The 27,672-nt window shown below is 44.0% G+C and overlaps 1 protein-coding gene and 1 long non-coding RNA gene across 2 annotated transcripts; one reads left to right on the plus strand and one right to left on the minus strand.

Moving 5' to 3' along the window:
• LOC308401613 (uncharacterized protein) lies at positions 1 to 15,174 on the plus strand (the record flags this gene model as incomplete). The annotated part of the gene is made up of 11 exons (XM_080889882.1): positions 1 to 364; positions 2,418 to 2,536; positions 3,146 to 3,170; positions 3,457 to 3,503; positions 3,633 to 3,780; positions 3,874 to 4,177; positions 6,594 to 6,699; positions 11,233 to 11,379; positions 11,812 to 11,872; positions 12,441 to 12,604; positions 13,860 to 15,174. The coding sequence occupies 11 exons, from the start codon at positions 1 to 3 to the stop codon at positions 13,887 to 13,889; spliced, it is 1,515 nt and encodes a 504-aa protein (XP_080746008.1). The 3' UTR covers positions 13,890 to 15,174.
• An 8,112-nt stretch (positions 15,175 to 23,286) lies between these two features.
• On the minus strand, positions 23,287 to 26,549 carry LOC308400957. Its single transcript, XR_013972454.1, has 3 exons — positions 26,189 to 26,549; positions 26,023 to 26,103; positions 23,287 to 25,534 (listed from the first exon to the last, which is right to left on the minus strand). It is a non-coding gene; the product is annotated as an uncharacterized lncRNA (long non-coding RNA).
• Positions 26,550 to 27,672: the final 1,123 nt, after the last annotated feature.

The following is a 27,672-nucleotide window of genomic DNA, read 5'->3' on the forward strand; positions in this document are numbered from 1 at the left end:
ATGCAAACACTGCGTGACATTCACACTGCTGGGCGTGGGCATCAAGCAGCAGGCGGGATCGTCTTTGGTGCAGTTCCCGTCGAGCTGCCAGTGGGCAAACAAACAGGTGAGTCCTCAGCCGTGCAGCCGGTCGAGGCTCAGGTTCCGCCCAGCTACAGCAGCTGTCAGGTGTCAGTGCTTCAGTGGTGGGAGCCGTGTGTCGCTAACTCAGCTTTGTCTGTTTACGATATGAGAGGACGGTACAAAATAAATGAGCGCAGGGGCAGACGGGGAGAAGCCGACTCCTCTGCTCTGCTGGGGGACACCGCGGCGGGCTCACCTGTCCCAGGTGCAGCAGTGCGTGATGTGGGAGGCACTAAGAAAGGTAGGCGAGAAGATGTTTTATCTCTGAGGAAAATCTCTGAGGCAGAACATTTATTATTAAAGGACTTTATCGCAGCTCTTGTACTTTTACAGGAACGATGCTCGGCTTTTCTCTTTGTTGTTTGTGTGTTTTATCTAAGGAACTCCTAACAGCTTGTAGTAACTTTACAAACTCACCGGACACGTTTTTGGGTACACCTGTTCGACTACTAGTTACCACAGATATCCAACCAGCCAATGGTACACTGAGCTAAAGAAACACGACTTTAAATGTAGCATGGTCGTCAGATCGACTGTTTGCTGATCTACTGTCAGCGCCTGGGCGTGTGTTGTTTAGAGAGAGCGCTCCAGACAAGAGAAACTATGATGCGATAACAGACATCAGACTTCGAGCTTGGTCCTGCACCATGAAGCCAGGACTTCTTTACGTTTTTGGATTGACCCTAAAATCAGCCTAAACAGTCACATGAAGCTGGTTATCAAACGAGCTGTGGGCCACTTTAGTGTTCAAGTGGCACAAAAACAACCAAACAAACAAGAAAACAGCCACAAATATTTCAGAAAATGTTTTGTTTGTTTGTTTTTATTTCAAATATTGTATAAATAGACTCTTAACTAACTGAAGTCTTTCATTGAACAAACAAACAAACACACTGGTCCCTGTCATTGTGTTCATATTTAACAAAATCAAACTGCACACATGAGTTTGTGACTCTCTCACTGAGCGAACACAGCCTCAGCATGTTTGTGCTCTCTGCTCATATTGGTTTCAAAAAAGTCCCTTCAAGGGCCAAACTGCCTTACATTTATTCACATCGGTATACGGGCCACAAGTAGGGCCGACATGGGCTGCATGTGGCCCCCGGGCTGCGAGTTTAAGACCGCTGTACTAAATTCAGATTTCTGCAGCGCATCCATGTGAAGAGGGTGACGTTGGCAGCATGTGGCCAATCTTAAAGGGTCGTTTAATGGATCATACAACCTTTTTTTGCACAGATAGTGATCGCCTACTCCAGAGAGGTTAGCAAATGGTGATTGGAAATCTATAAAGAATCTAAATATATAATAGTCAGATATAACACTGTGGTTAATTATTAATCTGGGGGCACAGAGTGGTAAAATAAACATTTTATTTCCAGTGAATTATTTTAATACTGAGCTCTCAGTCCTGCCGTAGACGTCTATGGTGACAGGTCAGAGCTCTGAAACTTTAGCCTGCATCCATTTAAACGTTGAAGCTTACTGTTCCACAGCCCGATAAAGGAGGCATGGAAACTGGAACAAAGTTTGGAATTCTAGAGTCCTGACAACCCTGCTAAAAACAGGAATGTGAGGATTCACTTCACTCATCTAAAGGTGTTGTTTAAATGGGACCTGCTTCGTTCTGTGTGCATGTTTGAGGAAAAGACAAAAGTAAAGTGCAGGGAGCTGAGCTTGTACAGGTTACACTGTGAGCCACTTTACTCTTATCAGTCTGTGTTATGCTATTTATTTATTTTGTTTGCTTCAATGCATTTTATTGAGCTTTTTTTCTCTTTTATTGCAACTATATTTAGCCTTTAAAAACATATTTCATTTGATTGTATTTACTTGAGCTGCGTTTATTCTTTCTCTTTGACTGAGCTCTTTTCATTTCGGTCTTATTTTGAAAAGTTCTTCGACTCTATGCAGGCGTATATGTTGTAGGTTCTGTTGACTTTTTTGGCATCTGTAATGCAGAAGTTACCCGTCATTTAAACCTGACGCTATACTGTGTTGATGATACACTGACATTCAGATAGGTGTCATACAGTAGGTGAAGCACGGCCACATCTTACAGCTACAAGTCATTATGTGTTAAATATGACACTGTTGAGTGTTAAATGATCACTTTTGACAGTGTTATATTTTTAAAAGTAACCTAGTCAGAAGATTAACAATGGCTAACACTGAGCAGTGCTGGTTTTCTAACATTTTGAGTTACTTTCCGGTGTTAGAAAATCAGCACTGCTCTGTAGAGAGCTGGTTCTGTGTCATGGCGCCACAGCAGTCTGATCCTTCATGTTTTCCTGCAGGTGCCAAACGTTCCATTTATGGTAACGACAAGGTCTACCTCGGAGTCCGTGTCAGAATGCCAGTAAAGGATCTGCTGAGAAACATCCGCCTCACTCAAGGCTGTGGCCAAGATTTGAAGGTAGGCTTGAGGTTCAAAACACACGCGTACAATAAAAGTGTGACAAAGATACAGCCGCACAGAAACACATTTCACTGCTTGGAAAAGGAAATCTTGTGTTTTCTGAAATCATAGTGAGGTTTACAAGTTCCCCCAAACGCTGCACCAACTGAAGCCAAGGCAAAATAAGAAAGTGCGTGTAACATGTGACATGCTGTAGTCATCAAATGTGAGATTATCACAACAGCGTCTTAATAACTGATAACTGCAGGCAGCAGCACACAACCGGCTGCCGATCACACCCGTTTTATCCTCAGGTAGAGAACTGACCGTGTTCATAATGTGCAGCCGAAAACTGATCTAATGTATCGTCTGCAGCGTGAGCTCACTTCTCAGACGGCACGATGGTGGTGCTGGCTGTTTATGAGCTGAAAGTAAAGGTTCTGTTAATCATGCTTAAAGAGTGAAAGTGGCTTTGCATTAGGTTCATTGTAGGGTCAAAAAAATACTGCATGAATAGGTAAAAATTGGACTTCTGTATAAGTTCTGTATAGTATTATATTTAGATTTATATTCACACTGACGCACTCTTTGTTTTTATCCCTTCATCATCCAACTGTGTGAATGCAGGACAGATGCAGCAAAACAGCCAAAGGTCAGTGCAATCTTTATTTAACGCGGCAGTGTGCACCACGGAGGAGGTCGTGTGTTGGGTTGGTTGGCTTCTTTGCATGAAAATGTTGGCAGTGGTGGGGTTAGCCTATGTTGGATGGATGTGCGTCATCTCATGCGTGATGTTAAGAGAATTTTCCGTCGTGGCAGATTTATAGTGTTGTTTGGGGGTGTTATGGTGTCACGCAGGCTTTTGGGCCTGGCTTAAGAAGAAGCCAAACATCCTGCGTAGAGGTGTGCTGACTTATACTTGACTCTTTGTTCCTCAGGAGACTTAAAACGAGCTAAAACGAGCTCCAGGCGCCGAACTGTCAAGGTCAGTGTTATAAAAGACAGAACTCTGCTCCACCCAGAAGGTTTCAAAGTGCAACGCTTTGGTATGCTGTAAGCTACATGTCATTTTGAAGAGCAGCTCAAATACTCTGCAGTACTCTTTGGCTTTCAGACACAACAGCCGTCACAAAGCCTGGAGGAGCTGTCAATCATCGTCGAAGTACTGGAAGAAGATCTCAGGACTGGCAGCAGAAACCCATTGTCTCCCCCACCCCTGTCCCCCACTGATCCACCAGTTTCTCCTCAGCTGTCTCCAACTGGTAATATGTTTTTTAAAGCTACTCCTTAAAGTGAGACTGTGACTGGCAATTACTTCCACCCTTGATGTACCACGCTGTCTCCGCTCGGTGCAGGACTTAACGGTGACGAGTACGATGAAATCATTCCCAGCCCCCCGTCCTACATGACCTACTCCCCAGGCACAGCAGAGTACCACCAGACCCCTCCTGGCTTCATGTTTCCCAGCTGCCCGCCCTCGATCTTTGGAATTGTGAGCAAAAATGGTGAACAAAGGCAGGAGTGGTTTGGTCCCAGGAATTACAGTGAATATAACGTGAACGGCGGCGCTTTCTTCTGGACACAGCTGCAGAAAGAGGAGGGCCAGCTGAGGGATGTCTGCGATGCAGAACTGCTGTCCGCTGATGAACATGGCAGGACGTAAGTTTGATAGAAGACTGTCTCTGTATGTATGTTAAAGGTAATGGCCACCAAAGAGGAGGCGCTTTTACTGTTCACCTTGATTGGACGCCCACGAGCAAAAAAACTAGCTGAAATTTTCAGGAGACACAGAGGTGAAATGAAACTGCAGTAATGTACAGTATGAAATATAAATGTTGTTGTTGAACATTAAGTCTCATACATCTATCCTAGCAGAGCATCTACTGACCAGAACTATTTCAAAAAAGAGCCCTGAGGGTAAATTATTCGTGTGGACCAGATCGGGGTTAGTCAGCCGTCGTTATTGCACGGCTGCAGATTACTTTTTAACTTTTTAACAAACTAGAGCATTTAAGCTAGCCAACACATGTCATTAGCCTAATGCTACAGTTATTTTACAAATATAAAAACGACTGAAGAATTAAGAGTCAAAAAGGAACCAGACGATACTACGACTCGTTTGTCCTCCTGCAGTGGTAGGCAGGTTAAATCGTTTACGACCACTGTCTCTCACCTCGCACCGACGGCTGGGCTGCACGGTCCTGCACACGCAGTCGTTCCAGCTTTTACTGCAAAGGGACAGATTTTTACTACACTGTAAAAAAATTGTAATTGTAATATAAAAGTATTTTACTGCGTATTTTACAGTTTTGTACTGTTTTTCTTGAATATCATTAAATTCACATAAATAGACTGATTTTACATTTTTACTGGTGATGGTCAGAGGGGAATAGTAAAGTGGAATTGTAAAGCGCTTTGAGGGTCTCATAAAGCGCTATATGAATGCAATCCATTATTATTCAAACCAACTGTTAACTGTATATTTCTGTACATTTAATGGTAAATGGCCTGTATTTGTACAGCGCTTTACACACCCAGTCATCCACACATTCACACACTGGTGATGAAGCTACATTGTAGCCACAGCCACCCTGGGGCGCACTGACAGAGGCTTTAAGTATATATTGCTGCATTCATTGACTTTGTTTATAGGTAATTTCATTGTTTAATCACATTAAATTGTTCCTAATTTAATGTTTAAAAGCACGTGAAAAGGCAAAATCCCATGTAAAATTAGGGCAACAAACTGTATTGTCATTACTGAAAATAACCGTATTTTCATGGGAAAGTTATTTTCTGGTATTATTTTGGCGCCCCAGCTGCTGGGATATTACTGTTTTTTAGGAATTTTTTTTACGGTGCAGGGAACCTTATGCTGGAGCTGACAGTCGAAACTGTGCATGTACAGCTGTGGTCAAAAGTTTGCATCCAGTGATCATGGGCAGGAATGTCATGGACGTTCTGGGCTTTTAATGATTTCTTTTGAACTATTGATTTTTAAATTAATAGTTAAATTTAAACAAGAGCTGGGCGCACTCGTTTGAATTTATTTGGGATTTTCTCTAATCCACACAGGATCAAAATATGCATATACCCCCATTAATACTTGTCCCTTAGCATGTTCACCCTCAGTGACATCCGTTTGGCAGACATTAATAAGCTTCTGGATGAATACTTGCTCACTCTGCTTGGCAGATAACTATAAATCTCTTGTCTTAGCAGCAAAAAGATAGATGCACTGGAAAATCAACAAATGTGTCATTTAGAAAAAATCTGTATGCGTTTGTATTGAGGTAATGGGCCCTTTTCAAAATAAAAGTTTGAGCTTGTTGGCTACACTAACATAATGTACTGTTTTTTTATCATTGTGTTGACATAAAGGTAGACAGAGCCACTGTCTAACTTCAGCTTGTGATCTCACCTTTAAAAAATCCAGATGGTGCTTTCTAAACTGCAAATTTCGTGTCTTCTGCAAAGTCAACAAGCTGCCAGCAAATTTCTGTTTGGCAAAGATTCATGAGATCTTCTTCTTTCATCGCTCTCTCATTTTTTCAACCATGTACTTACGGGATCCTGTAACTGATGTCTCAGAGCTGTGCTGAAGGATTGACTTGCAAAACCAGCCTTCAACTAGTTTGGTCACATTTGTTGTCGTTCAACATTTAAGTTCCTTTTTTTCAAAGGGCGTTTTGACATGCTGGAAACTCACGCTCGGTTTTTGTCTTCTGCTGTTACTTACGTTCACCAGGGCACTGCTCTAATTAGTCTGCTGCAAGGAGGACACAAAGAAGCTCACTCAAATGTGCAGAAGTCCTTGGACACAAGACAAACTTTCAGTTTACACAGACACAGCTCCAGTTACATTTGCATTTATTGTATTTCATGTATTCGATGTTCGTGTATGAAAACGTTTTTTGTTAAAGAATTTGTCAGACCACAGGAAGAGTAGCTGCCGCAGAAGCTGATGGAGATCTTAATACACAAACAAATAAAGTGTCCATAACCCACCTTTACCCATTTCTGTAGCCCTGTGTCAGTAAAAACTTGAATCGCTTATTTGTGTTTCTCCTTCCAGAATTCTTCACAGAGTAGCATGTGTTGGAAAGAGGGCTCTGGGCTTTGCCATTGCTAAAAGGATGGCCACATTCAACAGCCTGGACCTAAAAGACTCAGATGGCATGGTAAACAGATTTCTATTTTTATGAATATTACAACTATCTGTTGCTTTATACAACATTTCCCTCCAGTGTTTTACAAGCCTGGCAACATGTCAGGCATCATTTTTCTTTGCTTTTAAGCCTGTAACCAGTAAGTTAGCTAACACCACAACGTGACCAGTTTATCAGCAGTACTGGGATTAATAACAGCCAATAAATGAAAATGACAATTGAGTGTTGACATTGCACAGTTTGTCTAACGGGGGAAATCTGCAGTTTACCTCTTGACAACCTGTCATTTAGAACACTTACAAAAAACAAGTAGTAGCTAATCCAAGCTAATCCGAGCTGATGTAAAACACATGGTAGGTGATGATAATGGTTCATCTGTTTCAAAGAAAAAATACCAGCCAGTATATCAAAATATCAGATTTTTAATCCACCAAATATTGCTATTGGCCTTTGAAATCCTGCATTAGCTAATGTGTCCTCGTGGTTTTCCCTGTTAGCCATGTGCAGATAACAAGCACGGGGGATAAAGACGTTTAAAATATGAACTTAATACTGTGTCACCTGTTCAACTAAGATTCTTCCAGCCCGTTCTCCCTCCTGAGGCGTAATATGATGACGATTTGTCACGTCCCACGGCATTCCTGAGGAGCGCGACAGGTGACCGCCCATGTTTTTGGTTTTTTTTGTTTGTTTGTTTTTTGGGGTTTTTTTGCCTGTCCTGTTTGGCTCTTTTGCATCAGAATTATTGTCTAAAGGCAAAGAAAGATGCCCAACGGATTTACTTTACCAAATTGACCATCCCAGCCTTGCCGTAATGGTCCATTTGATTCACCTTTTATTGTTTATTTTATTTTCACTTACTAAATACGGGACAGACTTGACTGGGGGAAAGAAGGGGAGAAAGAAAGAGGGAAAGAGAAACAGCTGAGAAGAGGGACGGGGGAGAAGGGCAAAAAACAAAAACCAACAGAACGGGCAGAGAAAAAAAAAATTAAAAAAAATGCATATATCAATCACCTGGATCACCTGCTGAGAAAGAAAAAAGAAAACAAGCAGAAGAGAACAAGAGTAATAGAATAAACAACATCACAATGATATATGGGAATATGACAGTAAATACTAAATGTTAAACATTATTGTGCAGCACATAAGATCAACAGAACACAGTGTGCTTTGAGGTAGGAGCCAAAAAGGGTGTAGTTTGTGGGTGTGATCACCCGTGTGCACACCTGTGAGCATGGACGCGCTTGTTTTTTTAAAAGGTTCCTTCATGTAATGATCTGCTAGAGGGTGTGGGGGGGCCACAGCCCCGTCCTCCAGGGCATGAAGCAGGTATGGAGGAGATCAAAACTCCAGACATCCAGAGGCCCCCAGAACACAAGAGACCAAGGAAGACCAACAGAGGGGCAGCCGCGCCACTGTCCCAGAAAGAGCTGAGGAGAGTCCCAGATGAGGGCTCACTCAGCAGCCGCGGAGCAGAAGCCAGGGGGAGTTGCAGTGACGCGCCCGTGAGCTCCGCCGGCAGCCAGCCGTGCCTGAATGACCGAGCCCCAGGCCGAGAGGCCGGGGGCACCCCACCTCCGAAGTGGCCCGAGCGAGCCCCAGGCTCCAGGCCCCGATAAGCGGCCGCCAAGGAGTGAGCCGGCGTGTACCTGGACGCCCATCCCCGGACACAAAGAACCACCAACGCACCGATGTCTGAGGGAGGGGGTAGGGGGTAGGGGGAGATAGGCCTCCAAACCTTGGAGGGCCTGAGATGTCCCCAGAGAGGTGGCGTCTGATACCCAACCTGACATATAGACACAGACATACAGGCACACACAGATACAAACATCCATTCCCTCCCTCATGCTCTCATATGCACTTACTCCACACTCAACCAACGTGGAGACAGACATAAAGAGACGCTGTACACACGATCACACTCCCCAAGCGTACTCTACAAACCGGGTCCAGGTACCTTTGCCCCTGGAGGGGGAACTGCACCCAGACCCAGGTGGTGTTACCTTTTCCCTGCGGTGGGGGGAGGCAGACCGCCCCGACTCCGCAGCAGCAGGGAGGCCCCACACTCCAGACCGCAGTCGGACGGCCAACTCCTCCTCCTAGCCCCCCCGCTCCAGCAGGTCGCAGAGAATGGGGGTGAGAGAAGACTCCAAACCTCCCTCCACCTGCTCATTGTAGTGTTGATGCATGTGTGTTCTAAGGTGCATTTAAAACCCAGGAGGGCATGGAGCTACCTGCCAGAGAGCAGCAGGTAAGCGCATAGTCCCTCCTGCTAGCCCTCAATGTCTAAGTGTATTTAACATTGAGAGGTGGGCAACGACGCCAGGGGTGGGGTGTACACCCTGATGGTAATTTGGAGTCCGTGTATCGTGCCCACCCCCAAGATCCTATATGTATGTGTAATGAGAGTGTGAGTAATGTGAATGTCTAAGTTGTGGGATAAAATTGAGGCAGAGGCAGCCAGAAGGGGACAGAGGGGGGGGGGGGGGGGGTAGCCTCCTCTGCACCCTGGTGACACACCCCTACTCCAAGGCCCTGCATGTGTGGGTGGTTGTGGTGGAGCGGGAAGGGGGAGGCAGCTGGAGATGGGGAGGGAAGGAAGGGAGGGGCAGGTAACCCCTCCCTGGGGCCAGCTCCCCTGCTGACCCCAGTAGGCACCCCCATACTCCGCGACCCGCCAGGGAAAGGGGGCCCAGGCCCATCCAGACCGGGGCCCAGTGCAGCAGCGCCTCCCGGCCCCACAGAGCCCGGGACAGTCCACCCAACCCCACCACAGAGAAAACTGCACCCACCCCACCATCCACTCTTCTTCCAGACTACATAAGACAATAAACACCCAGGCTGAGATCTTCCTCCACCTCTCCTGTATCTCCCCCTCCTGCAGAGGCAGCTCCTGAGGAGAGGAAAGCTCCTGCAAGGTGTGACAATCTCCCCCACCAGTTGAAGAGCCCCCCAGGTGGCTCGACGCACCGGCGGCACCCTGCTCCAGGGCTGGGCCCCCATGCACCCACCTGCCCACAACCCCGGCAACACACCAACCAGGACCCAAGCCCCCGAGGCCCGGTCCGGGTCCCAGCCCAGAGACGGAGCGCCCCCAGAACCTCACGCCCATCCCGGACCCACCCAGGGGCAGACAGGCTACCAGGTCAGTAACCCACGTCCGTCAGCACAGACCCTCCCCTAGCCCCGCTACACGCAGCCGCGAGGAAACAGTCACCGGAGAGCCAACAGAGCCCCTAACCGGACATGACCGCTACCCCGGGTTGAGCCCCCCAAGGAAGATGCCTCCGGGGAACCCCCCGACGCCCTAAGCCTGTCCCTACCCCCACACCAATCACAACAGTGAAGGCGGGACCAAACTATGACCCCCCACCCCCACTAGGTGATGGAGCTGATCAAAGGAGCCCAGAGCAATTGATCTGATGTGGTGGCAGAGGCTGTATCAAGACTAATGTAATCTAATAGATAATTTCTATATTGGTTAGAATTAAGATTATTTTTATTTTTCCAGTTCATGAGGACTGTTTTCTTGGCTATGCATAGGGCAGTGAAAACCATATGGGCTATATTCTTTTCTGAAGTGACATTATCTAAGCTGCCCAACAAACACACTAAGGGGGAAGTTGGAATGTTACATTTCAGACACTTCGATAAGTCTTCACATATCTCGCGCCAAAACTTCTGAACTGGTGGACAGAACCAAAGAGCGTGGATATAATTGTCCGGTGAATTGGTTTGGCAGTGTGAGCAGTTGTTGGTAGACGTAAAGCCCATCTTGAACATCCGATGACCTGTATAGTGCACTCTGACCGCCCATGTTCTTATGCTACGCGCCGGGTGAAATCCAGGAGAATGACGCTCCCGCAGTAACGCACGCTCCAGCCACGTCTTCCAGCACTAACCATAACCTTATCCCTAAACGTAACCAGCACTTTCACGTTACATACTGTTTTCCCAAACGATTGAACTAAAACGAACGTACATGTGTAGATTCATTCCAAATGGTTCTCATGTTTCCTCATTTTTCCGATCTGGTAATCTAGGGAAGTGTTGGGTGCGCAGAAGCGTAACATATCGGCGATACCTAGCGTAAAATGTTACACTCTGGAAGTGAGAACGTGTGGATTCTTCAGGCACATATGTGACTCATCGCTGTATTTCAAAAAGCTTTCGTATACTTTTTATTTTTGCCGTTGGTTTAAGTGGAGAATGATTGACACCCCCCCCCCCCCCCCCCACCACCACCACCACCACCACCATGACTCCCTGTGACGCTCCTCTCACCTCCTGCGTACAGAGCTGCACGTATTCAGCTTCACTGTTCTATCTGTGTGTTATTGCACATGTTAAGGTCCATATCAGGTGTTACCCATCAGTATGTAATTAACAGGTAACCACTAAGTCTTCCATCAGTTTGCACAACGTCTTGTTCCTAGATATTGTTTTGCAGCCACATTCATGGTAACTATTCAAAGACTTGAGTGCGTTCTGCACCAACATGTTCAGTTCATAGCTTCATGCTTTCCTTTGCTCTCTGTTCAGACTCCTCTTCTCTATGCATCAAAACACAACCACCACCTGATGGTGGCCGATCTGATCTATCTGGGAGCCAACGTCAATGAGACGAACAACGCAGGAAAATCATGCCTCCACCTCAGCGCTGAGAGCGGCTACATCAGAGTCCTGGAGGTCAGAGCCGTTATCATTTCTGCTTGTATAGAGAAAGAACCTGACTGTGTGACAGTACGTCTGCTGTTGGGCTTTTGCTTTTGTGTCCCATCTTTCTGCACAGTTTACAAGCAAGTCAAGAAGCATTACAAGTTACTGTCAGAGACGAGGCTTAGAAAACAGCTGTGATGAAAAATTAAGGTTGTGTAGTTCACTGTGCAAATTGTTAAAGATATTTAAAAAGTTGCCGTATTTTTATTTTTCTAAAGTCTGTCCTCACAGTACAAACATGTATGACAGAGGGCTCAGGCTAAAGGGCTCACTGAATTCCAGAGTGGTGCTGTAATGTAAGCTCTGGCTGTACTTTGATGCATGGCGTCAAGTTTGGGCTGATCAACCTTTGCTTCTTATCTACTGTATTCAATCCAGATGTATTCAAATGTTTTCTAACAGGTTCTAATGCGTGCAATGATGGATGGCATATATGTGGACGTCGAAGCTACTGATAACTCTGGTAAGTCCTCAAATCTTTAAAGCTTTCAGATCATTTTATTCGTGTATCACTGTTTCAAAAACATAATGAGACGATAAATGCAGAACATGGTTATATAAGAAGACAACACAGAACTAAGAGAGAGAAAAGTAAGAGCTTTGATGCCAAAGACGCCTTTGTCATTGCACGATCTTCTATGTTAGTGTGCCAGCAACATGTCCGTCTTTAAACAGCAGCACTTTCTTTGTGGCTTCCTCTCATGTGCTGTAGAACAAAGCCAAAGAAAGACATCTGGCAGTGCTTAAAATCCACAAACAGTGACCTCTTGTTTATTTAATGGCTTTAGTCATTACAGCATGGTTAGCCATGACTGACTAGCCAACTGTCATCAACTAGAATAGAACAAGGTTTCCTTTTTTCATCTTTAACACAAATGAGTGTAAAGAGCAAAGCACGCGAGAACAGAAGACAACAAAACTTCAGTCACAGTGACTAAAAACCTGAAAGCTGCACTTCCTGTTTTTGTCTGCAACTGATTGCAGTTATGCTTAGAAGCACCATTATCCTGCAGCCCTCTGTGTTTCTGCAGGGATGAGTGTGGTACAGTGTGCTTCCATTGCTCTGAAGGCCACCATCTGTGAGGTGGAAAGCAACGAATCCCTCGGTCACAGCAAGCTCCGCACACTCCGCCGAGAGCAAATGATGGAGACTCTGGAGTGTGTGCTGCAGATGTGCAGCTACCTTCATGTCATGGTGAGTCTCGCAGTAACCATGAAACACACATTGCTGCAGCACTATTCATACATTGTTTCTTCTGACCTCTCGAGCCAGGTGACATTTACACACTTAAATAGTCCTCACGTATTTCAAGACAAGCTGTTTTGTAAGGCAGCACTAAATTGTAAGAGTATAAAGAAATAACGACCCAGGATGAATCTGAGCTTCTGCGTGGACTTCACACCGAATCATTGGCCCCACTGATGCTAATCAGTTCGTAAGTCTCACACTTGACAGGAGAGACTAATGATTTTATCATCAACTGTAAATAGGCAATTATCCACTCATGCTTCCAAGTTTGGCAGAATGAAAACAAGCAGACTCAACAGCTGACTGAAGGAGTGTAAGAAACATCAGTATTTATGTTCCTGCAACAACAATGTTAGACTTCAGTCCATCCTTCACGGCAGTGTGGGACTGCTGACCAGCCACCATGTGGAGCAAAACATAATGAGAGACATGAAAAGTGCCAACGTGAAACTGATGTTAGTGATTTTATTGGTGCATTTGCAGCAGTGTAAAAGAGACTTGGCAACAGGTTAGAATCAAGTAGCAGAGCGTTCGTGTGTTTGCCACGTCACCAAAAGAATTCATGCACATTCGGCGCTTCGTTCAGCGGTGTTAGTAGGACATGTTTTAACAAATACAGGGAGTGCAGAATTATTAGGCAAGTTGTATTTTTGAGGAATAATTTTATTATTGAACAACAACCATGTTCTCAATGAACCCAAAAAACTCAAAGCTGAATGTTTTTGGAAGTAGTTTTTAGTTTGTTTTTAGTTTTAGCTATTTTAGGGGGATATCTGTGTGTGCAGGTGACTATTACTGTGCATAATTATTAGGCAACTTAACAAAAAACAAATATATACCCATTTCAATTATTTATTTTTACCAGTGACACCAATATAACATCTCCACATTCACAAATATACATTTCTGACATTCAAAAACAAAACAAAAACAAATCAGCGACCAATATAGCCACCTTTCTTTCCAAGGACACTCAAAAGCCTGCCATCCATGGATTCTGTCAGTGTTTTGATCTGTTCACCATCAACATTGCGTGCAGCAGCAACCACAGCCTCCCAGACACTGTTCAGAGAGGTGTACTGTTTTCCCTCCTTGTAAATCTCACATTTGATGATGGACCACAGGTTCTCAATGGGGTTCAGATCAGGTGAACAAGGAGGCCATGTCATTAGTTTTTCTTCTTTTATACCCTTTCTTGCAGCCACGCTGTGGAGTACTTGGACGCGTGTGATGGAGCATTGTCCTGCATGAAAATCATGTTTGTCTTGAAGGATGCAGACTTCTTCCTGTTCCACTGCTTGAAGAAGGTGTCTTCCAGAAACTGGCAGTAGGACTGGGAGTTGAGCTTGACTCCATCCTCAACCCGAAAAGGCCCCACAAGCTCATCTTTGATGATACCAGCCCAAACCAGTACTCCACCTCCACCTTGCTGGCGTCTGAGTGGGACTGGAGCTCTCTGCCCTTTACCAATCCAGCCACGGGCCCATCCATCTGGCCCATCAAGACTCACTCTCATTTCATCAGTCCATAAAACCTTAGAAAAACCAGTCCTGAGATATTTCTTGGCCCAGTCTTGTTTCAGCTTGTGTGTCTTGTTCAGTGGTGGTCGTCTTTCAGCCTTTCTTACCTTGGCCATGTCTCTGAGTATTGCACACCTTGTGCTTTTGGGCACTCCAGTGATGTTGCAGCTCTGAAATATGGCCAAACTGGTGGCAAGTGGCATCTTGGCAGCTGCACGCTTGACTTTTCTCAGTTCATGGGCAGTTATTTTGCGCCTTGGTTTTTCCACACGCTTCTTGCGACCCTGTTGACTATTTTGAATGAAACGCTTGATTGTTTGATGATCACGCTTCAGAAGCTTTGCAATTTTGAGACTGCTGCATCCCTCTGCAAGATATCTCACTATTTTTGACTTTTCTGAGCCTGTCAAGTCCTTCTTTTGACCCATTTTGCCAAAGGAAAGGACGTTGCCTAATAATTATGCACACCTGATATAGGGTGTTGATGTCATTAGACCACACCCCTTCTCATTACAGAGATGCACATCACCTAATATGCTTAATTGGTAGTAGGCTTTCGAGCCTATACAGCTTGGAGTAAGACAACATGCATGAAGAGGATGATGTGGACAAAATACTTATTTGCCTAATAATTCTGCACTCCCTGTATATTCCCGAGCACTGAATCGATTACACACATAAAAGCTGTAAACAAAAGAATCCATGGAAGTGTGGCACTGCTGACAAAACAAGACATTAAGCACAGATTGGAGAGGCAGCTGAAGGGAACTTCTTGACTTCAGTGCTGTCCGTGTTTCATATAGACTAAAAGTACAAAAGTGACAGGTCCAGTTAATGAGGATTCCAAGCTACAGTACACAGTTCGTCTTCAGTGCTTTAAAACTGAACAACATGGTTCAGAATGCTCTGGGTCTACATCTCCTGCTGAACTACAATTTTCTGTTCAGATTTTTTTGTTTTTACAAATTTGAATTTGAGTGAATTTGAAACGATTAACCCGACTGTCCTTCTTCCTCAGAGGGGGCAGCCCAGAACCGGCTGATCTGCCTGGCAGGGCGTTTCAGAGACCCCGACGGTAACGTTTCGAGTACATTCAGGCTTGTCTTTGTCTTAGAGAGGCTGTAATTACTGGTGTGTGTTTTTCTCTCCAAGCATGTGTTCAGGCCTGTTACAGAAACATCTGACATTCTGTGTTTGGCAAAAATGCCTGACTTGCAATCAGGTGTTTACTGTAACCTGCACAGAAATGTTAGGTTCTCATTAGCTGGTTTCTATGAAACTTCCATTGTTTGTTACATTGGAGTAACAACTTGTCCTCAGTTAGGGTGTCCAGCTGATCCAATCTCTTTAAGCTGTTAATGTCTCAGAGCTCTTTGAGGAGAGCTGTGACATTGTTACCTAGAACAAGCCATGTTGGATCTTTAACCTCTTGAATCCACCAGTCAAGCCTTAGGTTTGGGTTTGGTTAACATCCAGCCACACAAACACTGCTGTGCACGTGTGAAACACTTCATTCAAAATGTAACATCTTCTAGTTTCTGAAAATATGGCTGTTTAGCATGTGGCTAAAAACAAAACCCAGCTCTAAGTCTCGACGGGTGCCGGCGACGTGGTGGACGTTAAGAGGTTAAGAGGCTCTGATACCGGAGGACATTAAGTAGTGCCGGGGGACGAGGAGTCCCTCGATCTCTTGTGCATGTATAACTTTCTTTTCTGTCAAATATCATCTCTGTGTCTGTGAACAGTTGTCACTGATTAGTAATCTGGTTAAACACAGAAATGTACGAGTATTACTTCATTCTTGTTTCGATGTTTGAAAAATGAAACCACGGCAGTGAAAAGAAAAACAAAATGATCAAATAAAGTGTAGTCATGTTCATAAATGACATGAAAGCTCCTGTATGAGTCTTTAAATGTCTGATGTGTTTCCATATGTGCATGTGTAGTTAGCTCGGTCACTGCAGCAGATGGTACACTGGTTATAGAGGAGTAAAGACTGATGGAGGAACGTGGGCCGCTCTGCAAACCAGTGTGCCTGTGCTGGAAAATGATAAATATTGGGAATGCACCAGTATATTGGCTGATGGATATTTACCAGAAGTGTCCCATTATTTTTAAATTCCTATTGATATTCCTGCATAACTCACCACAAAGCTGAAAATAATGACTCTTAATGCCAGCACTTACTTTAAGCTGTGGTGAAAACGTTAACAAAGTCAAAGTCCATCTGCCAGCTACGTTTGGTGTTCCAGTCACTTATTGCTTTTTGTTTGATGTATTTGGAGAAGAATGTCAGCATGTATGTAAGACAGCTCGTTGTTAGCACGTTAGTTATCCTTTTAGTTTTCCAATAGTGCCGACAACATAAATGTGACATAAAATTAATATTTACTTATTTGTTTGGGGTTTTATTTTTCATGTTCCTTGTTTGTTCAGGTCTGTTTTAATACTGACTTTTTTCCCCAATTTTGTTTAATATGTTTTGACTCTTTGACTCTGTACATGTGAGTTTGAGCCATACAAAGAAACTGACCAGACCAAATATATGAACATATCTGTATATGTATATACAACACAGTCCTGAGCAGGCAGGGAGTCCACCTGCATCATGAATGAGAAACAGTGTATTTCAGGTGCTAATTTTAAACCACTCGGCTTATGTATTAAAAACAAATGACATCCTAGTTTTAAAAAACACTTTCCTTTATTGTATGGGATTTGTACTGCTGTTATTATGGGATATTATATAAGACATGGGGATTAAATGGGCTCAACTAGGGGCTCTATGTGTGTTTGTGTTATGTAAGCATTCTGTCTTTTGTTTGTGGACGTGAGCTCCAGTGTACACCTGTGGTTAACATGTGTTTGTTCGTTTGTTGTCTTATATGGAGTGGTGCCAACAATTTGACCTTTGGGTTGTTTTCACACGAGTCATAATGAGTTGGTGAATCATCAGGTAGAGCTGTTCCTGCACGTTTTACACTTGTGTGAACATGCTTTTGCTTTTTAAAAAGGTCAATAAAGTTTGGGTTGAGTAAACTTCACGCTGTCAGGTTCATTCATGCATCCGGAAGGGTTTCAAACGTTTGTCGTGCTTGTTTGACGCTGCTTAGCCAGAGGCTAGAAAGCAGAAGCCGTGAGCATTTCTCAGTGTCAGGCTCTGACAATAAATCATGTTTACGAGATCACATCTGCTGAAACCGTTTACTGGAATCAAACGATCCTCAGAGGACAGGTTCACACACAAACTCTCTGTAGTCATCTCCCCTTGCCCAACTTCTGATTACGCAAACATCCAGATTCTGTTCCCACTGCTCGAGTTCTCGTATGAGTCACTGATGAAATGATTTTGAAGCAGACCGTAGATAAAAATGGATGTAGCTAGTGTGAGTAAAGTCTAGTTAGTTCAGCCTAGAGCTGACTGTTTTACCATCAGCGTCTTGATGTTAAACCTGACAACTTTGATCTAACAAGAAGCCTCCTCACACACACACCAGCAGACCCTCGTCTTATGTGTCCTCCTGTGTCTCCAGCAACAAACAAAGTTACTGACTACTCTATAATGAGAACTGTCAATTGTTCCCTTTCAGTTTAAGGCAGAGCCAGCCAACCAGGAGCAGTCTAACATTTGGCATTTTTCCACCTCGGTCACTGCTGAGGTCAAAAATGAGAAATAACCTGATAACCTTCATCTCAGTTCAAAGATGTGACGGGGAGAGGGATCTAAGCTGAGGGGAAATGCCCTTTTGCACCACTAGATGGTGCTCATGACTTTGTCTTTTGTTGCAAATGGGGTTGTGAGGTGCTGTAATACATGCGATACAGTTTATTCCAGTCACATCACCTGGATGGACCCCTGCATTAATCCCTGGTCACTCAGTACTTGCCCGTGGCTCTTCAAAGTCTCCTTTATGGTGGCACAGAATTTACAGCGACTCAGTGTTTCGACCCGAAGCTCAGATTTCCATAGAAGGCCTTATATAAAAATAGTTATGGGTTAGACAATAACAAGCAGCTGGGCAGTACAATGAGACATCACTCACATAGCAGTAAGCAAGTTGGAGGTTTCAGTGCTCCAAACACGCCAATTAAACTGCAAAGACAGTCTATCTGTGGTCTACACCACAGGTCCAGGTAAACACTGGACTTACTGTATGCCAATGCTGAAGAGGCATACAGTTCATCACCTCTCCCTCCACTGGGCAAATCTGACCACAACCTGGTGCACCTTGTCCCTGTGTATGAGCCCTTAGTGCGCAGGGTGCCACCAGCCACCCGCACAGTGCAGAGATGGTCAGAGGAGAGCGAGGAGGCTCTTAAGGACTGTTTTGAGTCGACTGTGTGGGAGGTGATCTGTGACGACCATGGAGAGGACATCGACAGCCTTACTTCATGCATTACTGACTATATTAATTTCTGTGTGGATAACACTGTACCTACCAGGACTGTACGGTGTTTCTCCAACAACAAACCTTGGATTACCCCAGAAATTAAAGCTGTCCTCAAGCAGAAGAGGAGGGCCTTCAAATCCAAAGACAAAGAGGAGTTGAAAAGGGTGCAGAGAGAGTTGAGGGGACTGATAAGGAATGGGAAGGAGAGCTACAGGCAGAAGATGGAGAACCAGCTTCAACAAAACAACGTTGGTGAAGTCTGGAGAGGCCTCAGAACCATCTCAGGCCACAAACAGCAGAACTCTCTGCCTGGGAGGGATGTGAGATGGGCAAATGAACTGAATCATTTCTTCAACAGATTTGACTCAGCCATGAGGCAGTCTGCAACATCGGCTGCAGACTCACCCACCCCCACTGCTGCTGTTCCACCTCAGACACTTCACACCTCCTCTATTCACCCTGCTCACTCCCCCCCACCCCCAACAACAGCATCCAATACACACTCAACACAAGGCTCCAGCCTGTCTCTCTCAACCACCCAGGTTGCGGACCAACTGTGTGGGGTGATGGAGCACCTCTTCAACCTGAGCCTGAGGTTGGGAAGAGTCCCACAGCTCTGGAAAACCTCCTGTGTTGTACCAGTGCCAAAGACTTCACGCCCCAAGGACCTCAACAGCTACAGGCCGGTGGCTCTGACATCCCACCTGATGAAGACCCTGGAGCGGTTGGTCCTGGCTCAGCTTCGGCGCCTAATAAGCTCATCACTGGACCCACTTCAGTTTGCCTACCAGCCTGGCATTGGAGCGGATGATGCCGTCATTCACCTCCTACATCATTCCCTCGCTCACCTGGAGACCGCTGGAAGCACTGTGAGAATCATGTTCTTTGATTTCTCCAGTGCCTTCAACACCATTCTTCCCTCGGTTCTAAAGGACAAGCTGGTGAACTCTGGAGTGGACCATCACCTCACTACCTGGATCCTGGACTACCTCACCGACCGACCACAGTATGTGAGGACTCAGGGCTGTGTGTCGGACAGGGTCGTCTGCAGTACGGGGGCCCCACAGGGAACGGTTCTGGCTCCGTTCCTCTTCACCATCTACACTGCAGACTTCTCCCACAATTCCACCCAGTGCTTCCTGCAGAAGTTCTCTGATGACTCTGCAATAGTCGGCCTCATCACTGATGGGGACGACAAGGAGTACAGAGGTCTGACCCAAGACTTTGTGGACTGGTGCCAGCTGAACTACCTCCAGATCAACGCCAGTAAAACCAAGGAACTGGTGGTAGACTTCCGCAGGCACAAGCATTCTCCACTGCAACCACTGAACATCCAAGGTATGGACATTGAGGCTGTGGACAGCTACAGGTACCTTGGTGTTCATCCGAACAATAGACTGGACTGGACTCATAACTCAGACGCCCTCTACAGGAAAGGGCAGAGCAGGCTGTACCTGCTGCGGAGACTCAGGTCGTTTGGAGTGGAGGGCCCACTCCTGAAGACCTTCTATGACTCTGTGGTGGCTTCTGCTATCTTTTATGGTGTGGTCTGCTGGGGCGGCAGCATCTCTGCTGGGGACAGGAAGAGACTGAACAGGGTGATCCGAAGGGCCAGCTCTGTTCTAGGATGCCCTCTGGACCCAGTGGAGGTGGTGAGTGACAGGAGAACGGCGGCTAAGCTGTCATCCCTGTTGGACAACGTCTCCCACCCCATGCAGCAGACTGTGACAGCACTGAGCAGCTCCTTCAGTGGGAGACTGCGGCACCCACGGTGTGGGACGGAGAGATTTCGCAGGTCTTTCCTCCCCACTGCTGTCAGACTCCACAACAAAGACTTTAACTGAACAAACACACACATCCACACATGTGCAATAACACTAAGTGCAATAATCTTTTCTGGCATTGTTGTATTTTTACTCAGTTGTATATAGCATTCGTATTCTATTTTTATCTTATTGTATATTTTTATTCTATTTTATTCTACTGTATATAGTATATTATTTTATTCTATTCTGTACAGCTGTGTACTGTATTTATTCTTATTGTATTCTAATTTTTGCCTCATAACTTTTGCACTGTCCACTTCCTGCTGTGACAAAACAAATTTCCCACGTGTGGGACTAATAAAGGTTATCTTATCTTATCTTATCTTATCTTATAAAATGTAGTGAAATATACACACACTACACACACACCACAATAATTTACATCTTTGTAATGCATACATGTAGAGACTGATACGGGCTGGGAACCAGGTCCTTGCTGTTATACTTCTGCCTGAAGTCCACTTCCTGGGCACATGCATAATTGGTGCATTGAAATATAAATTCTCCATGGATCCTTGCACTCACCGTCAGATGATGTATGTTACTGGAAACCAGCCATACCTGCTGGACTTGCAGTCGTGGAAAATATATAATAAAAGTCACATCGCAGCACACGTCCAAGTTTCTTTGCATGTTTCTACATTCTTCCAGTCTGCTGGCTGCACTAATGTCAAACATCACATCAGAGAAATAATATGATGCTGATGACTGTGATGTTACAGACTGGTAATATGAAGTTATTTAGTATTAGACTTCAGTGTCTTGCTTTTTTTCTTCACCATTTTTTTGTTTTTTTCACTTCCAGAAGGATAACTGCTCTTCATTTTTATTGACTGGCATCCGTCACTGGGTTAGTTTGAACAGAATCATAAATATCAGTTGCAATATGAGTGGGGGGATTCGGGTGGAGTCGGGTGGGGCCCCATTAAAGAGGTCAGGCGTCTTTGATTGTTATGGCAAACTTTGCACAAATCATTGCTCCAGTTTAAAGCTTGCCAGCTCTCGGGGGCCTCCGTACTGGCCTGGGGCTCCGAGGAGCCGATGGTGGCAAGTAGCACCTCTGCTCCAACCTCGAGTCGTTAAACTGGACTGGACCAGTGTGTGTGTGCTGATCTGACTAATATCCAGAGTTGGTAAAAGTACAGACATTCTGTACTCAAGCAGAAGTACAAATACTACTATTAAAAAATATTACTGTAAAAGTTGAAGTACAGAATCAACTTCTTTACTCCAGTAAAAGTAAAAACGTACAGGCTCTGAAAAGCTCTTTGGAGGATGTTTCTGTTTCTGTGCAAAGCTAACTGAACCTTGTGCTATATTAGCATAATATTAAAATAATATCAGTAGATGTTAATACAAACTTTATTAAACTCTAAATATTCTCATCTTGAATCTGAAAAAAAGAAGTAAATAGAAAGCAGCTCTATTTTCTTATGCCTACATTATAGTTGGGGACTGTAAACAGGGAAATGTGCACCGTCAGAGGTTAAAGTGGGGGAAACTAAACTAAACTAAACTGGTTGTAATGGTTCAGTGTGGGGAAAAGAATCAAACTCACATTCATTTCCAGTAGATTTTCTTAGTGTACAGGCTGTGATCAGCGGAGCTGCTAACACACCTGGATTCAACCAGATGTTTCCTGCACTGACTCTACACTGTTTATGCCGCCTTTACGTTAGACTGGATGAAGTTGGTGTGAAGGTGGAATTCAGTAAATGAATCTGTGCTACACTGTGAGCTAACTGTGACCACGAAACACAGCCACTGTGCAGCAGTCACTGTTCTTTACTTTAAACCCATCACAGTGCAGCAAACTAACCTGTTTATCCTGCACTGACCTGTGAGTGACAGCAGTTAGTCTGCCCGTCGTTCTCATCTTTCTCCATCTCTGAGTGAAGCTAGCGCTCTTTCTTTTCTCTCCCTGTGAAATCCAGCAGCTGCACTTTAGCTGCAACACACTGTGAGACAAACAGCACACAGTTTGTGTGTTTGCTGATGTTTGTTGAGTTGTACTTCATTACCCACCACCTAAGGTAATATCAGAGCTGAAACTTTATCGAAAATGAAGCACAAACCTCACCATCACAGACGTTTGTGCTTCATTTTCAGTGAGTGACTGTTCAGAGTCAGTGGTGTCGTCACAGCTGCTACAGCCGTCCGTCTGCGGTAGCTCTCAGAACTTATTACCAATATATCAGGAAACATTGATTCAAACCAACAAAGTGTGGCTCAGTACTCAACAGAAACAAACTCTCACTTTGCTGATAAACTAATGATGACAGATACCATTTTTCAGCTTTAATATTCCATAACATAGTACTGACTCAACCAAGAGGATTTCAGTGACTTGGAACGTGGCATAGCTGTTAATGCCAAACACAGTGAGTGTTTCAGTACTGCGAACATCCTCGAGGAAATCTTACAACATGCTGGCATTTCTGTAGTAGTGTAACTAAGTGTAACTAATAAAGTGGCTGGTTAAGGCGTAATTATCAAATTAAAAAGGACATGGACTCAGATTTTTAGATGTATCATCAGTGTGCTCAGGTGGATTCAAAATGCTTTGAATGTCCTTCGTGTGAAGAACTTGGCTTACATCTTACAAGGGCAGACTTTTTTAATGGCATGGTTCTGAATGAGTGCGACTGCATTAGCAGACGTATAGCATTACACGCAGACATTCTGAGCTCTATATGCACACCTCCCGTGTTTCAACATTCTGGCAGACTTAGCCTGAGAGAATCACGCACAGCTGGTATCACTGTGGCATGAAACGATGGGTTCCAGGGGATGCCTAAGGGAGGGGGGATTTAAAATAAAACAAGACGCATAGGAGGCGCAACCAAAAAGCTACAAGACAAAGTTTACAAAGTTTGAAATGAGAGGAATGCAGCACGTTTCGGTATGCAACTTTATTCATTAATCATGACAAATGTGCTTCGTCTGATATTATGATACCTCTTGGCTCCTCATGAGATCCTGTCACACCATTGGTCCTTTTTTCCCCAGCCATGAATAATCTATTATTCTATTAATCTAGAATTAATTAATTAATTATCATCTATTACTTTAATCCCTGCTGCTGCCACTGTTGCTGCACATATTACCTTTTAAGTCTTTTCAGACATTGTTAGACAGTTTGGCTGGTTGCTGTTATAGGTCTCCTCGAGCATGAGTGTTAAACCCCAAGAACACAGACACACTCTATAGGAATAAATCTGCAATAAACTCCTGCTGATGTTTCAACAGTCATGTGTGAAGCTCTTCTACGCTATCATTTGCTGGGGAAGCAGCACTAAGAAGATGGACCCGACGCAGCGGGTCCAAAAAGAATACAAATCTAATTAATCTGCATTGTAACACAAAACATACCAAATGTTTTAATTGAGGCATTTTACGATCATGAAAATATTTTGCAGTTGGTGGCAATTAGTGGCGCAACGGATCAAAAATCTCACGGTTCGGACCAATTTTCAGCAAAAAAAGAAAAACGAAAAAAATTGAACATTTACTTATTAAAGTATTTTTTGCCTGTTAAAAACATTCAACTCAAGACTCAATTATTAAAAAGAAAATTATGGTACAATATAGGGCAGTACAGTCTTTGTATCTACCACTCAATTCAATTTTATTTACACAGCGCCAAATCACAACAACAGTCGCCTCAAGGCGCTTTATAATGTAAGGCAGACCCTACAATAATACACACCGCTCATTATATTGCACTCCGCTACAATGAGCGGTCACGGTCACGTAGCTTTCCGTTGCCCATTTGTAGTAGTTGGGCAATAGTGATGGGTCGTTCGCGAACAAAATGGCTCTTAGAGCCGGGTCTTTGACGTGTACGACACGAGCCGGCTCCTTATCGCGAGCCGTCACGTGAGTTTTTTTTTTCTTTCTCTGACCCTTTTTCCCGCTTCAGTCCACACGAGCCTTGTGCTTTACGCTGGGCAGAGGGGGGAGGGGCGGTAGTTACACTCAGTAGCACAGGAACAGAGCGGGAGGGAGAGAGAGAGAGAGCAGGGACAACAACGTCACATTAGAAAGGTATAGTAATCATCTACAACTATTTTCAGTTGCAGATGATAAAGGATTCAGAAAGTTTATTCATGCAGGTTCATATGACAGAGAATATGCATCTTTTTTTTGTTTTATATTTTAATTTATATTTAATTGTGTTGTGATTTGCTGTGTTTTGTGTTGTTTCACGTTAAATTTGTAAAAGGAAAAAGCTAAAAATTTTAATAATTAAAAGTTGAAATGTGACTAGTTGGTTTTTGTATTATATGATTTATTTTATGTGGAGTGAATAAATAAAAGTATATTTACGGTGGCCCCTACAGACAAAGCACATACAAACTTCAAATCACATAAAAACTCAAAACGTACAAAAGACATCAGAAGTGCTCCAGGATGCTAGGGGGCAGTGTTGAGCTTTTGTTACCTCGTGGCTACACAAGCCAGCAAGTACCAACGACCGGATTTGGTGTGTGGTAGTAACAGGTAAATGAACATATTTTTTAAAATTATTTGAATATATATGAGTGCCTGTGTATAAATACACAAACAATACACACATGCTTTCAATTGTGTAATTTTGTTAGGATGCCTGGGTCGTTGACCCAGGGTTGTTGAGTTTATTATTTATTATTTCCAGTCTTTGGTTTCTTTGAGTTCTGTGTAACCAACTTTAAGGTATAAAGGTGAATTACAGCGCAATAATTACTTGGGCTCGTAATAAGACCCTGGCCAGAATCAGAAGACACCAAGTTCGTATGGAGCCAAAGTATTGAGCAGCAATAATGACCTGGACACAATGTTAACTTTTGAGTAGCCACTCTTGTATTGTTACAAAGTATAACAGGTATGTGTCCAATTTGTACAGATAAAGTATAAAATAAAATAAATAGTGTGCACACTCAACAAAATAAAAGTACTCGTTGGGGCCCTTTAAGAATTTAGAGTTAAGCTGGCGATAGCCAACTTCAAAGGTCCTTGTGAATGTAACTGGAATGTATGAGTGTGTGGTGTGTATCTTCTTTGGGGTAGATCGTCCTCAAAGTGGTTGGCTCGCCATCTATCACAACCAGAATATCGTCCTGGTCCTTGGACTTTTCCGTCCTCTCCAAAAAACCTGACCTATAATCCAGGTCATAAAATGTACATTCTAATCAGTCTGTTTCAGATGCATTGTTTAAGGTTAAAATACAAAATCAAAATATTGCATCACCTCATATTCATTGCATCAACATCTTAAATCTTATCAAATCTCACAGTTCTGTTGTACAACATTCAATTTTCAAGCATATCAAATATGAGAACTAAACATCTAAGTTGCTCAAATATTTCTCTATTCATGTAAACATTAATTAAACAATACTTATGGTAAGTAACCATTGACACTCAAAATACAATACACCATAACAAATTCAGAACTATGTGCAAATAAGCAACAAAATATACATATGAGTTCAGTTCAGAGGCATTAAAGCAGTGTGCTTAATTTCTCCATGCTATAGGCCTATTCGTGAGAGAGAAATGCACTAAAAATTACCCTCTAGATTACTTTAACCTCACAGTGAACTGACAAAATTTAGCTTTAGAGCAGCTAAGAACATGTTGCTCACCGTTGCTCTGTTTCACAAAAGCCCAACACACACTGGCGTTGGAATTGCAGCAGCTCTCCGGATGAAAAGTGAGTGGTTAGCCTGTGAGACACCGAGCTAGCATTAGCATGATCGCGACGGTAAGTCTCTACAAGTTTTTTTTCCATCAGAACAACACTCGTCTTACCGACGTTGCCTCTCTCCTTCATCCAGCCACTCGACTCCGGACTTCCAGCAGGTAAGTAGGCTGGCTTTCCTTCCTCTCAATCCTGAGTTTTCCTCTCTTTTGTCCGTGGATTTCTCGGTTTGAGTAGCAGATGCCTCCACTCCTCTTGCTGAGATAAGAAAAACCCGGGACACCATGCACCTCCACCTCACTTCCTGGCTGACAGGGTCAATGCGGCCTGGGTAGGCTCTGATTGGTTGCTGAGCTAGGTGCCCTCACGTGGGGTGAACTGAGAGGTGCATTCAATGGTCATAGGAAATACGACGCTTGTTGATGTGGACAGTTAATATAAAGAGAATAAGTATGATATTTTTCATCTGGGCTACATCTGTCTTATGGTTTATGTCTCTGTCTTCTCTAGTTGCTCTGTCTCCCCTGTCAGCTGTATCCCCTTGTCTAGTTGGCGTCTCTGTGTATCCTTAGTTGCTATATCCCCGTGTCCAGTCAGTGTCGGTGTCTGCCCTGGTCCCACGTCTCTGTTCCCTCTTTTGTAGTGCCTGCATGTGAGTCTGTGTCTTTTGTTCAGTCTGTGTTATGGGTTTCCTGTTTTACTTTGAAAGTCCATGTCTGATGTTAATGTGTCTGGTTTTGCTTCCCCTTGTCTCGTTAGGCCTGATTTGCCCCAGCTGTGTTTCCCTCCTGTTACTGTTGAGAAATCAGTTTTACCCCGGTTCTTTTATTCGTCGAAACTTCCAGAGACGGCACTGGAACTCAGTAGTCATTTCACAAAACCTTTATTCATCTTTATTCATCTTCATCTAAGCATGCACTTCTAGAAGGGAAGACGAGGCCGGTGTCCCTCTCCAAATCTTCACCCCTTTGTTAGTTACAGCCAGCTTTATAGAGGTGATCCCATCATAAAACCCCCTACGGTGTGCTGCAAACTCTGTGTCTGTGTCTATGTGAGTGCTCGTGTGTGCCTGTGTATGCATACCTGTGTGTATGTGTGAGTGCACATGAGTGAATATGCGTGTGGATGTGTGTGCGTGACAGTTAAAACACTGTGGGTGTAGGTGACTCCCTAGAGGTCATAAAACCCCTCTCCCTTCCAGACCACAGTTATCCAGTTACAAATGTTGAGACCCCCACCCCAAACATCCTCTGGGGAATTTCCACTCAGTGGGGGAGGTCTACAATCTACTCCTACAATCAACCTTTATTATAGTGAGGGCAGTGTCAGTGTCTCTACAACAGTTCTACATTATATTTTAACACATTTCTAAACTCTAAATCAGCTAAATATTCTACATTACCCATTCCCTGATTGCTTCCTCTGTGTATTTGAGCCCTGTGTTTCTCTGTGTCTGTGTTGTGATCTACCGTTTACCTAGCTGTGTGTTCTGTCAGTCCTCCGGTTTAAGTAGTTTGATTTTTATCAGTTATGTTATATTTTGAGTTTTACATTAAAGCTGTTTTGAGTTCACGACTGTCTCCGGAGTCTGCAC

This window comes from Rhamphochromis sp. 'chilingali' (genome assembly GCF_963969265.1).
Source record: "Rhamphochromis sp. 'chilingali' genome assembly, chromosome: 8".
NCBI classification, from domain to species: Eukaryota; Metazoa; Chordata; class Actinopteri; order Cichliformes; family Cichlidae; genus Rhamphochromis; species Rhamphochromis sp. 'chilingali'.